This window comes from Aptenodytes forsteri, unplaced genomic scaffold (genome assembly GCF_000699145.1).
Source record: "Aptenodytes forsteri isolate BGI_AS27 unplaced genomic scaffold, ASM69914v1 Scaffold360, whole genome shotgun sequence".
NCBI classification, from domain to species: domain Eukaryota; kingdom Metazoa; phylum Chordata; class Aves; order Sphenisciformes; family Spheniscidae; genus Aptenodytes; species Aptenodytes forsteri.
Genome location: NW_008796109.1, coordinates 872,175 through 886,053, shown reverse-complemented (window position 1 = coordinate 886,053; position 13,879 = coordinate 872,175). Strand labels below are relative to the sequence as shown.

At 37.4% G+C, this 13,879-nt stretch overlaps 1 protein-coding gene across 2 annotated transcripts in view; it reads left to right on the top strand.

Annotated features, from left to right (window-relative positions):
* CDK17 (cyclin dependent kinase 17) overlaps nt 1-13,879 on the top strand; it is a 56,756-nt gene that overhangs the window by 30,258 nt on the left and 12,619 nt on the right. For both annotated transcript variants that reach the window (XM_009286761.2, XM_009286760.2), the window contains 2 exons: nt 8,649-8,774; nt 12,748-12,804. In XM_009286761.2, coding sequence (XP_009285036.1) covers nt 8,649-8,774; nt 12,748-12,804 — 183 coding nt within the window. The remainder of the gene's footprint in view (nt 1-8,648; nt 8,775-12,747; nt 12,805-13,879) is intronic.

Sequence of the window (13,879 nt, the reverse complement as noted above, 5' to 3'; positions counted from 1 at the left end):
ATATTAACTCTTAAAAGATAAGCTAAAATTTCAGGGAGAAGTGGAGGGCTTGTTGTCTGCTGCCGTATAGTAAGTATGTACCTTAAGTAATGGTTGGTCTGGAAATGTAACTTATCAATAAAGTGAAGAACCAAAGCAGTAAGGATTGCTATATAATGATGCAGCTTGGCAATATAGTTTGTGTCGTCCACTGACTACCTGCTCCTGACAGAGCCAGCTTCCTTCTCTTGGCTCCTAAACTTGCATCAGCAGGTAATTACTCACTTTCTTTTGAAAGGATAGTTTTCTGCCAGTTGACTTTCTTACACCACACTGTGTCGTTAGCTTAGAGCCTGTTCTCCTCCAAGAAGAGATGGGAACATCTGGCCACAGGCAATGAAATACCGGGTTTGGAGGTAGCTGGCTGTTAGATTAGCTAAATGAAACATTCAAGGAACAGTGAACTGAGGCTGATGCTATCATCAGACTGAGGCTGATGCTATCATGGTCTTCCCTTCCAGTTTTTCTGACGAGTCGTTTGGTACTACAGGGTTCTTTTTTTTTTTTTTTTTTTTTGCCTCCTTCTGCTTTACTGGCAGAAGCCCGAATCTTTCTTCCCTTGCTGCAGTTGTGAGCACAGTAGCAGCCTGAAACAGCCTAGCAGTTGAAAGGTCGATCGCGTTTGTAGCCGAATAGATTTGGGAAAGGTTTATTGTTGCTACTCCAGCAAGAAAGAAACAGTCTGCAAATCGGCACATTTGTTAAAGTATAAAAATAAAAGTGGTCTTAGTTTTTCTTTTTCTGCTTTTTGTAGCATAGTGAGGATTGGGCTCGGGAACACCTCAACAAATCCTTCCCTAGGGCAATTTTCTGGTTTTTTTTTTTTTATTATTGTCATTCTGTTTTGTGCAAAATATTAGTGTTTGTTATCTAAATGTGCTATATAAGTCAAAGACGTAATGACTTGAGTCATCAGAAGACAGACTAAAAAGTGGATATTTCAAATTGCTTCTTTTTAAAGCTTTTTTAACATGTAGATTTCAAACATACTATATCCTGAGTCAGAATCATCTTTATTTCACTTCAGTGAAATTTGCTGAAATGTGTAGTGGATCTTGGCAAAAAATAAATGGAGAGTTAAGGAAAAACAGAAGTTGTTGATTTTAATGTCTGATATAAAGTGTGAAAAGTTAAGTGTTGCTTTCACAAATAAGAATAGGTTCATTCTTTGGAAAAAATGTACTTTTTTGACAGGGTTTAAGAGAAGTGAAAATAGATCTGTTGACCAGGAATGAGACTTTCTGAAAAGTGTCACACTATGGCACTAAAGAATACTATATGGGCCAAGACAAGCAATTAGAAAGAGGGATAGCTGGTAAGCTTGTATTATAGAGAATAGGAGATCAGAATAGGGTAGGTAGAAAAGGAATAGAGTTGTTTGAGAGTCAGATGTGAAAAGCAGAATGTGGTAACAAAATGCTAGTACTAGACTCTTGTGAATGGTTTACTATGGATGGCAAGTGAAGAAGCTGATATTTGCGACAGTATTTTGGGACATCCAAAAGGGGACCAGAAGTAAAGATATCAAAAAGGTTGGGGGTTTTGTTTTTTATTTCCAAGTATGTGTGAAAAACAGGAGGTGGTGTGGGTTTTTTTGTTTGGAAGATGTGGGGTTTTTTTCTTGTTAAATTACTTGTTAAATTACTCAGCTCATAGAACCTGCAGGATTTAAGTTGAAATGCCTGCCTCCTCTTCTTGTGCCCAAGCCTACAGAAGTAAAGATATCAAAAAGGTTGGGGGTTTTGTTTTTTATTTCCAAGTATGTGTGAAAAACAGGAGGTGGTGTGGGTTTTTTTGTTTGGAAGATGTGGGGTTTTTTTCTTGTTAAATTACTTGTTAAATTACTCAGCTCATAGAACCTGCAGGATTTAAGTTGAAATGCCTGCCTCCTCTTCTTGTGCCCAAACCTTAGTAGTTGGTGGTAGACAGAACATACGCATCAAGTTACAGCAACACGGTTGGGTACTAGCCAGACAAAAGAAAAGGCTCGACAAAGTGTAGCTCTTCTCAGAGCATTTGCTGTAGCTAGCATTAGAAATAGATAGTAAAGATAAGCACGAGTTGGGGTAGTTTATCTCCACAGAAAACAAAGTGATACTAGTGTCACAAGTGCTTACATGTTTATCTACCATCAAGCAGAGTAGGACAAATGTGATTCTCATTGCAGGCAAATTATAAAAATAGTATGCATTTCTCAGCCAGTAATAAAACAAGACTGAGAATAAGCATTGCACATGAAGACAGAAAATGTGGTTTTAAGATGTAGAGGAGGGGGAAGTTGCCACGAGCATTCTGGCTACCCTAGCAAAGCAACTGGTGCCTGAATATGTTCTCCAGAATATATTCTGGAACTGGATCAAAAAATAGCTCATTAAGCAACATACAGTTAACTGTAGGCATTTGAGCATTTAACAGTACGACGTTTACTGAACACTGATATATTCTGTTGCAAGTTGACCCTAAAGATAACCATAAAAGAATGAAACCAGAAAATGTTATGAATTGACCTCATTTGGAAAAATAAATTGTGACATACAAGAAAAATATTTTAATTTTCTAAAAGATAGAAGTACTTTGTTGTCCCTGAAAGCTAAGGTTTTACATTCCAGTAAACCTTTGCTTGTTAGAGTTACAAAGGAACGCACCCAGATTCCCTCTGCATAGTTGAGGGTCTATGTACACCACTCATACACCTGTTATGTTTAAAAAAGGATACATAAGATAACATAGGGAGTTACTCTTATTTTCTACCTTTAAAAAATGAAATAAAAAATTTAAAGATTCATAAAGGGATGCAAAATTAATTAATATTAAAAATGGACATTTAACTCTGTTGACAATCTCAAAATCTTAAGTATCAAAAATTAAAGAGTGTAGGGAAAGTAATCAGTTCTGCCATTAATTTTACATGCTTCCTTATTAACTTCTTTAAACAGCATTGTAGCAGGATCTTGTAACAGCCTGCATTTTTAACAGCCTGCTAATAATTTCCATTTTAAAAAGTTTATTGATTTTAGTAGTTTTCCTTGGTTTAAGTTTTTTTTTTTTCCCTTCTGAGAAATGCTAACATGTCATTAGATTCAATTGGTCATTGAAATTAGTGTGGACAAAGTCATCTGTCCAGAAAGTATCTTTTTCATTGTTTCACAGAATTCCACAGAGATTTAAGAGAATTAGAAATTCTTAAAAATCACTGTTTCCTACTGTTGCTGCACTCCAGCCTGGCGTCATGCCAAAGTAGCAGCAAGCCACGGGGTTCGGGAGAGCAGGTTTTCCTGCTACTAAAGCAGCAATAGCAAGATTGCAATGGGTTGGCTGTACTAGCAGCATGAGGGAGCGGAGATGGCGATTGCATCTAACATGCAACTCCAGGCTTCATATGCTAAGGCCAGCACTCAGCCTGGACGTCCTCTCCGTAAAGGCTGTTCAGCACCAGCGGGGAAATGGGTTGCTTCCCCCAGGCTTGACAGCCAACCTGAACTGGCCAAAGGGCTATTCTGTACCACCTGACGTGGTGCTCGGCGATAAAAGCTGGGGGGAAGGAGGAGGAAGAAGGGACATTTGTGGCTATGGCATTTGTCTTCCACTTACTGAGCCATTGCCGGGTGTGCTGAGGCCCAGCTATCTGGGAAGTGGCTGGACACCTGCCTGCCGATGGGGAAGCAGTGAATCAGTTCCTTTTTCCACTCTGCTTGGGCACACAGCTTTTGCTTTTCCCTATTGAACTGTCATTACCTCCACCCACAAGTCTCCTCACCATCCTTCTGTCTTCTCTGCATCTCGCGGGAGCAGGGAGCAAGCACGCAGCTGGGTCTGGGTTTGGCTGTTCACTGGGGTCAGCCCACAGTGGGAGAATAAGTCTCTTGCTGCCATCAGCTGAACAGGTTGCCTAAGCATCAGAAGACTGCCTGGTCTTGAACAGTCAAGGCTCAAAATTGGTTGGTGTATGGTAGGATTCTTGCTTTTCTTTTTAATAAAATCTGAGTTAAATTAACTGGGTTTTTCAACTGTGTCAAACTGATGTAATTTTAGTTTCCAGTTTTTCTATTTAGCCACTAGGAAATGTTGTGCTTATTTCTCTCATGCACGTCTAATGAATCCCCTTTCATGTTGCTGTATAGCATTTAATTATGATTGCTTTCTTTTCCCAAGAGGTGGTTGCTTCAATTATTGCAAAAACTGGGAGGAATTAAGATGGTACAGGCAAACAAAACATAATAATTTCTGTCCTTCAGGTATTTGGGTTTGCAGTCTAAATGACCTTCTTTAATTTTGCCTATTTTAGGCAGTTAGGTAAAGTATAATTATAATACAAAGAAGACTTCATATATGTGACTTTATTTGTAACTTTATATATGATCTTTCAAATATTGGTGTCATAAAAGGCTTCTTACTGGTAGGTTTCTTACTGGTAGGTAACAATTTTAATATATGGTTTTAAAGGAAGTCTTGTCTTGGTTGACATTTCAACACAGCCAAATATACATGAGTATTGCAAGCAGAGTAGTAGAGCAGATAGTTAGGAGGAAAAATCTATAAAGTACGTGGTGCAGTTTCCATGAAATCATTATGTTTTCCTCTCAGAAAAGAAACTTTCTTCAGCTCTAAGAAGTTAAGGAGAATGGATAGTTTTGATTTTTTTTTAAACATGACAAAAATTTAGGCTTTCAGCACTAAATACTCATTTTTTTAGGGGAAAAAAGAGTTACTGTCATGTATTGTCCATTATGTTGCAAATGTAAGTAGAGAAATTATATTAAAAACAGACACTAGAATTCTGAAAAAAATTTCTCCCTACTCTTCCCCTCAGGTTGTGGTGTGTTGTTTTTGTTTGTTGGTTTTTTTTTTAAGACAGACATTGCGGGGGGGTGGGAGTGAGGGTTGTTGTTGTATTCTTAAAGTAGACTATTGTTTGTGGGTTTTTTCCCCAAACTGGAATGGCCTTTGCATCAGTAAGTACTTACATTCAAACAGTATCTGTATTACACACTTCAGAGCACTGTGTAGCATCAAATTTAACTTTACAGCTTAAACTCAACTTTAGAACTGAGGATGTCACATGGATCTCTGAAGTAAGTCATGGGGGCTTTTGCAATTGTTTATTGCAAAAATGGCATAGGCAGAGCTTTTGAGAATGAAGGAAGGGGTGTTCTGTAATAGAATTACAACTAGCTCCCATTATAATATTTTCTGGTACCTAAAATATTATCATCTCCAGTTTTTATGGTAGCTGGACTCCGAAGTAATGAATTCTTAGTAGCTGTAAAGCATCTTAGACTTGTTTTGTTTCCCTTCCTATCCATTTGAAAAGGTACGTGTTTATTGATGGCAGGCACTGTGCACAGTTAATAGCATAGTTTTCAAATTGCCATCACAGCTTAAAGGCTGCCTTTACTTCCTTCTTCCTACATACCCATCAACTTTGTATGCTTGGAAACGCTTCTTTGAGGCTGTGGAGCTAGGTGTGAAGCACCACTTTGGCTTCCCCAAGGGTGAGTGCTGTGGGAGGAGAGAACATATGGATGGAGAGCTCTGGGGTACAATTGACTCAGTATTTCATGAGGCCTTTGAGTTGTGGTCCATGATTTCAGTATCCCTTATAAATAGACTCTGTTAAAATACTCATTGTCAAACAAGCACTATGGGACAGTAAGAAGAAAGCACTACAGCAGGTTTCTATGCCGTGGAGTTAATAGGTAGGACTAGGGGAAAGCTATTTTGCCACAGGGTATATAGGATAATGATGATATCTGCTGTGTTCAGGAAGTTATATTGAAAAACTTAGCTCAATGCTCTTTGCTGCTGCTGTCTTGGAATTCGTCAAATTTCTGCTTTATTTTATGTTCTTGAGCAACAGGAGAAAGAAAATCAGGATATTGCCCCACTGTTGATCTGGGATTACAATAGGAAGATAGAGTAGAGACTGATGCTGGTCCTTTTCCTGCCATCCCTGTCTTGTTCCAGCAGTTCCATGGTTTCCCACTGCAGTGAGGTGACAAAGGTGCTTTCTTTAAGGCAACATGGAGCTCTCTTGTGCTCCTCTGTTTTGATGAGCTACCTGAATTTTCTGAAGAATGCAATAAATTATAGGGTGAATTTATTTATTTATTTTTAATAATCTGAAGCCGTCTTCAGTAGGGGAGAGGCATTTCTCTTTTCGGATGACTCTAGCTTCACTGAATTTTAGTTGCCTATTATAAAAATGGCATTAGCAGAGCCTGTCAGAAAGAAGGAAAATACTTTAGTGGAAAGTACTGTTTTACTGTAGGGATTACTGCTAGCTCTCATTACAATTAATTAGTTTCTCCACTCTCCTGAAAACCACACAGGCAGTTTTAAAATTGCCTTTGTTTTGAAAAATTTGAAATACCAAAGTTGAAAATTAGTAAAGAAATTGGAAGCTGCCAAAACTGAGGCATCTTTTTGTTTTCTTTTAATTTAACTTCAAAATGTTGGTCAACGCTGCCATTCTGTGAACAGTACTTCTTTTGTTTAAAGACAATTTAAAAATTCTGTACAAAAAAGAAATACAGACACTGATTTTTCCAGTTATACAAAGAAGCTGATGTTGGGCAGCAAAGTAGAAGCTAACAGACTTTGTGCTCTGTACCTAAGGAGGTGTGAGGAGCAAAAGGAAAGCCGGAGGGTCAGCTGCCAGAAGTTAAAGCTTTGTTGACATCTCTCCAAAAATTTCTGCCTGTATCCAGTGGCCATAGTGAATAGCATATGTAGATCAATCATCCGGGGGATGTATATTAGCACTTCAGTCCTACCTGAAATTCAACTAATTGCCAAATTACATTCATTTTTTTAAAATATATTTTTAACTGATATTTTTTGCTTAGCTGTTGCTCGAGGTACGTGTACAGATCATGCAGATACGTGATTCAAATACATTATCAACACTGAAAGCTTAGCAAGTTGTCCACCAAGACCTCAAGTCCTGAAAAGTCTGATGATCCAGTTCTTTGGCAGCCTAAGCCGATTTAGCTGCCGGCTTCCTGGGCTTGCCCTGCTGCCTCTCTTGCCCTGTGTTCAGGCTCTGAGCTTGTCTGACCTTACACTGAACCTGTTCGGAGCACAAAACTGGCAGGAAGCTATGCGCTTCGCCTGAGATAGTTTCTCGATGATTTAGCATGCTGAAATAGTTCAAAGCTGCTGCAAAGACACGAGTAGAAACACATGGCCCAGCCTGAAGGGAACCAAATGGGGCTGTAGCTGCCAGCGTTTAGGTTAGCTCGGGATGCCCAGAGTTCAAAGCTGGAGAGATGATAGTGATAGGTAAGATAGAATAGGGTAACATCAAGAAGAGCTTACTGCTGTCAGGTCAGTATAGATTAAATCTGAGGTCCACCAGCAGAAATCTGGAGATTCCCTCTTCTGCTGGAGAAAAGTGTGAGAACGGTGGTCGTTCCAGAGATGTCCTCTTAACTTCAGGGTAGAATCCATGGGGGTGGATTCTATATTTTGATGCTGAGCATGATTTTCCTTTACTTGGATAAACTACCTTTACTGAAAAACAATTCCTGCTGTTCTGGAAATTACTTCCAGTTTTTTGTGAGTCTGGATATGTTGCCCTTGTATCTCTGTGGTGGTGACTGGCTGCTTTAAGAGAATATTTGGTATTTCATTTTCTGGCACGTTTGAGATTAAAGCCAAACTAAAAATAAAAAATTGATGAGAATGTGTAACCACCCAAAAAAACCCCTTTTTTCACTTTTATTGAAAGGTGAAGTAATTTTGTTTCCCTCTTGTCTTAGAAATTGTACCTGTTGTTGTTGGAAAAATTCACTGGTGAAAAACAGAATCTGATGTAGGGAAAACTGCATTTATATAATGGTAGTTTGGTTTTCTAAAGAGCTTGAAATAGAAAAATGTATTAACGTCTGTAATAGTTTGGCTCAATAACCAAGTGATTCTGTTTTGTAAGACTGGTAATTTTGTTTCCCTCTTGTCTTAGAAATTGTACCTGTTGTTGTTGGAAAAATTCACTGGTGAAAAACAGAATCTGATGTAGGGAAAACTGCATTTATATAATGGTAGTTTGGTTTTCTAAAGAGCTTGAAATAGAAAAATGTATTAACGTCTGTAATAGTTTGGCTCAATAACCAAGTGATTCTGTTTTGTAAGACTGGAAAAATGGAAGTTGAAGTAAGTTTATAACTTTGAGTAGTCAGAGAAAGGGAGAGTGATATATTTTGAATCTTGGTGATCTCTTGCTATTCTAATGTAATTATTATATGAAAAGAAATTTATTTACCAGCCTCTGAAGTCTCAGTTTCTGGTATTCCAGGTATGCATAAGTATTCAAGTAAGCTCAGTACGTTTATCCACAATGTAATTAAATACATTTTAATATTTCATTCCTCTTGTTAAAGTTAATTCAGTTAAGCACTGAATTTTTGAACCTATCTAAGCAATTTGAAATATTATTAGAAGAGAATGCTTTTAAAAACAATTTCTGTGAAATTACTTATTTTCCACTTGTATAAATATTTCAGTTTTAAATAGCAACACTGTAGTAACACTAACACTACAAGTGTTAAAAGATTTTTCAGGAAATTTTGAATTATACTTGACCCTTCTCTTTTTAACATTATTTACTGCAGGATTTGAACAAGCGTTTGTCCCTGCCTGCTGACATCAGGATACCTGATGGCTATCTTGAAAAGTTGCAGATTAACAGCCCGCCATTTGATCAGCCAATGAGTCGACGTTCTCGTAGAGCATCACTAGTAAGTGTAATGCATCTGCCATGCTAAACCAACCTCTCGGTTCTTCAGATTCCATTTAGTGCAGATATCTGTATACCATAGCTGTGATTCAACTTCATTTACACCTTGGCTTTTATGTCCTGAACTTCAGTGTGCACCTGTCCAAAATCCATTGAAGAATTTCACCCTTTCTTTCATTTTTCTTCTGCAAACGTGGCCCTGTCATTTCTCAGTGAAGGTCTTGACCCATTGAAATCGATGGCTAAACTCAACTCCCAAAGTGCATGCTTAAATCCTTTTGCTTTTTAGAGCAGGGATGATCTGTTTGAGCAAATAGGCCACGTAATCTTAGGTCAAGGCTGGGGCTCTCATGTGATATAATAGGAAGGCCCTAAAGCAGCATAATATGAAGGCAGGTCCTCCTCACTGTTCTTTTTGTATTTGATAACAAATTTTCTTTCTCAAAATTGCTGTTGAGATGATAGATTTTTATTTTTTTTAAAAAGCATATGTGGATACCTAAGAACATGAATGAAAAAATTCGCATACACCTTTTTAGATTATTGGGTTATTTTAAAAAGTAAGTCTTTCCTTGGAGATGGCAGAATGAGGATTCCTATACCGTAATTAGAGTATAAATGCTAGAAATCCTGGACACTCATATAAAATATGCACGTCTGTGAAGTAGGCCAAAAAATGTTTTGTCTTATTTTTACAAGAATTGTTACATTTCAATCATAATTTGATCTATCCGTTTTCTTAATGTTAATCGAGGTCTTAAAGAATTGCTAGACTAATACTGACTTCTTGAGCAAATTCATTGGCGAGAAAGTCTTTGCAGAGAAAAGCTGGATAGGTTTCTGAAATCTGCATTCTTCTTTGTTTTCTTGGTTTTATGGCTTATTTGCTGAAAAATAAATATGTAAGTATGTGTAGTGAATTAGTTTTATTAACTGTGAAATATCTTTATTTTATTCTTTGTGAATTAATAATGTCTATAACAAAGCAATGGTTGAGTTTTATCATTTATTTTTCCCCTGAAAAAACACAATTTAGTCTGCTAGACTAAAGCTCTGATCTGCATGTCGCCTTTTACAAGAACAATATTAAAAGAAGAAAAGACTGGATCAAAGCACTGGAAGTAATAATAATATAGCAAGCTTAAATATTTGTGCCAGAATTTTGTAGCTCATTAACCACTTAGTTACTGATGTAGCACTGAACTGAGGAATAGACTTCCCCAAACCTTCTCTTTTCAGATGCTGGTGAAGTGCCTTTTCAGTAGAACCTTTTCGGTGTCGGAATATAGTATTTGGGGGCTGGGTGGATTTGCCTGTATATCTAAATCCCCTTGCTCATTTAGTGGTGAGCCCTGAGAGCAGTTGAAGTTCTGTCCTCTTTACCTTCTAGAAGACAGACAGAAAAACAGTGCCCTCTAATGAATATGGCATGTGTATGGAATCAGCTTCCTGTCACAAGGTTGTTTTGTTTTGCCTTTTAAAAACGCTTTCAGGGCTTAAAAGTCCAAAATGAAACCTGCCAGCAGTGCTGTGGTATGCAGGCATGCATTTGCTGCATTGTCCTTTTGTGATTTCAAACTAACCTTTAAAAAAAAGAAATTCAAGGACTCATTATTCTGAGATTGTCATTGAAAGCCTGCTAGCAGACTGTTAATTATAATATATGAATATTGTGCTGTGCTTCAAAGGCACGACTCTTTTCAAGGCTTAGTAGGAATGAATCAAAGGAAAAAAGTTATAAAAAGTATCAAGTGAGGACTTGTTATACTTTAGGTCTGGAGTATTTCTTTGAAATACAACAAAAGACATTAGCTTTTATGGTAATTGTATTTTGTGTATACATGTACATGCATGTGCAGTAGCATAGGTGTAACTCTTATGCACCAGCCATTAAAAGAGACCATAAATACGATGCATCAGTGTTTCTGTGTAGTTAAGATAGACAGATATGTATTGCAGAAAAAAATTAAATAGTTCAGAAATTATTTTGAAGGAAAAAGGAAAGTGATCTTAGTTGGAGGAATCTAAAAATTAGTTTTTCTTATGAGTGGTAGGCAACCAAAATGTGATTAAAAAATTAAACACATTGGAAGGCGGATCTTGAAGAATCTGTCCTCTGTATGTAGGAAATATTGTATGATTTTATTGTCTAAAGAAGACTTTAAGTTTGTTAGTCTTGATGAACAACATCGAGGTTTCTTAGAAATCAGACTTTTAAGTTGTATTCCAGAATGTCTGGCAATAACAAGGCCAGTGGCTATGAGTTCTTTAGTTTCTCCTGTAAACTAAGCAGCCTATCTTTTGAATTCTAATACCATCTAATACTCACTTCAAGATATGTTTGTTTAAGTAGGTCAAAATGTACTTTGGAAACATAATATTTGTTTTACTGATATTGTACCTATATCAGTGGTATGTTTAAAATCTTACTGGAGTTACAAGGGTTGTCAGATATCAACTTTTGCTTGTATTTTGGGATAAACAGCTTGGCTTCAACAAGCTCCTAAGTATGCTTGATACTCATGTATCCTTACGCAGTTTTAAAACATTTCAATTCTAACACTAATTTAATAAAGCAGAATTACTCTTAATACTATGTTAGCATAATTGTGTGCCCATTTTTTCTCTTAGATATGTCAAATACATTTACAGACAAGATCTTACACTTACCTCAGATGTATTTTCATGCATGTGTTCTGAATATTAAGTATTAATCCAACTTTTCTCAGTATACCTTCGTATTATATTGTTGTCAAATCTTAATGCAGCAGTATTTATGTTACACTATGTTACTATGAAATAATATACAACTTTAATATCCATCAGATTTTAGGAGCAAATCAACATATTCAGACTTGTGGATGTAGGTGCTGAAGCCAGTCCGGGGTCAAGGTATCGTTCCTTAGAAACAAATAGCAAGTGGAGAGCTATGTTTGGAAGTGAAAGGAGGAGGTGATGCTGGGGAGAAAACCTGGCTTTTTTGTCTTAGTGTATGTCAGTAAAGCAAAACCCCGTGAAGCCTATGGATTTTGGGTTTTGACAGGGTACAGGCTGGCTATATGCACTTTGTAAATTGGTTTTAAAATTGACATGTTTTACATGTCTATTTTCTGCATTCTTTACACTGTAAGAACAATATAAAGCTTTGGTGTAATTGACAGTGGTCTTACGTGAAAATAACTGTAAGAGATAACTGTATTAAATATGAGAGTAGCAGTAGATTTGAACAGGAAAAGAGTAATGACCTTAACAGTCTTCAGAAAAAGGTGTTAGACAGGCAGGCAAACCCTCCTGGCTTGCATTGCAGAGCTAAGTTGGTGATGAAAAAAGAGAAGGTGAATAGATCCAAGTAAAGTACACAAAGACTTGAAGTTATGAGCCGTGAAACGTAAATTGTTGAGACAAAGCTGAAGCTTGTGGAAGAATGATGTTTAGGGATTTTACTGGCAAAGTTTTAGACTGAAAGGCATTGAGAGGTCAGAATAGGAGAGGAAAACTGGAGCCGAGATCTTGAACGTGTTATATATATTAGTAGAGAGCAAATAAGTAATGAAAATTAACTTTGAAAGAAGCAGCAGTATATGGTTACGCTAAGCGAGAGAAAGTATGAAATAGTTTGAGATTACTTCTGTGCTTTAAGCTATAATAACCTCATTAGTAGTAATCAGATCAGAATAGTGGAGAAGACTTAAGTAGGAGGTAGGGTGAAGTGGGGTTTCAGTCTAGGTGTAACTCAGTACATAGTCCTTCCAGGATATGCAGTAGACTGGCCAACAGGCTGAGTATAAGGCTTGGATGCTGGGACGCATTTATATCACAATATACTAAATTGTTTTTAAAATCGCAGAACTGTGCAGTGTTTGGTCAAGTACTATCAGGTATTTTTCTGAAACAAAGTTTAGCTTGCTGATTAAATGATGTATAAATAAAGTGTTCAGTTTTAGTGATCGATTTTCCATTTCTTTTCATTGCAGTCAGAAATTGGATTTGGAAAAATGGAAACCTATATCAAGTTAGAAAAGCTTGGAGAGGTATGTATACCTTTCTTGAAATGAGTACTGCTTTCATGACAATGTCTTATGCAAAATTTTACATAAATGTTAACTGAAAATCTCTATATCCCTCCCATTGAATTTATCTTTTCAGTAAACCAAATATATTCATCATGTGTAACAATGTCACAACCACACAAATGTTCTATGCATCTATAATAAGCAAAATAAAAGCAGGAAAACCATCACTGAGCTGGGGAAGAGCAAGACTCCATTAGCAAACGATCTGTGACCTTCTTACGTAGGCTGGCTTTGTGTGCAGATAGACAAAATCAATTCTGTCGATAATAAAACTAGTTAAGTCTGACATCCTCCTGCCATGAGTTAGGTGTTAGGGAGCACTCATGCTGGACAAGAAGCCAGTGCTTGCAGGGAGCAGGCAGTAAGCTATGCATGTTCTGGTAGAGAAGCCTGAACGCCTGAGCTGGGCAGCCAGACGGGTGCTGCCAAGTGAAATACGTAACACTGAGTTTGCCTTTACTTGTGGGAGGGCAGCAATATGGCTTTCTACCTCCACTCAGCCTCTGACTTCCAGAGAAGCGGTAGAATTCAGGAGGGGCCAGGTGTCAGTCCTGTCCAATTTGATTGAGGTTGGCCAACGGGATCAAAAATAGACAAGGAACACTGGAATGGGACGCACTGCACATAGCAGAAGGAAGCAGGGCTGGTCTGCATCTCTGCTGTGCGTATTGCAGCTAGTCCTCTGTTAGCAACGTTTTTATTTCCAAATGCATTTATTTTTTATTTTGCCTCTAGTCCTTGTTAAATGTGTCACTAGACATGGCATAACATTGTGTATCTTTGGAGGAATGTTAATCTAGTAGCTATCAAGTCATAGTTGCGGGTGTATATTATCTTACGAAGTGTAGTGGACAACACCAGGTATGTACTGTAACCTCGGGCAATTTCTGTAACTTTGTTGCTTCCTCTTTGCAATTGCTGGGATTATTTGTACCCACTTGCTGTTTGTCAGAATTTCTTGTCCTTATGTAACATGCCTTGAGAGTTTTGAATCTCTTATTGTCTAAGCAAAAAAAAAAAAAAAAAAAGAGAG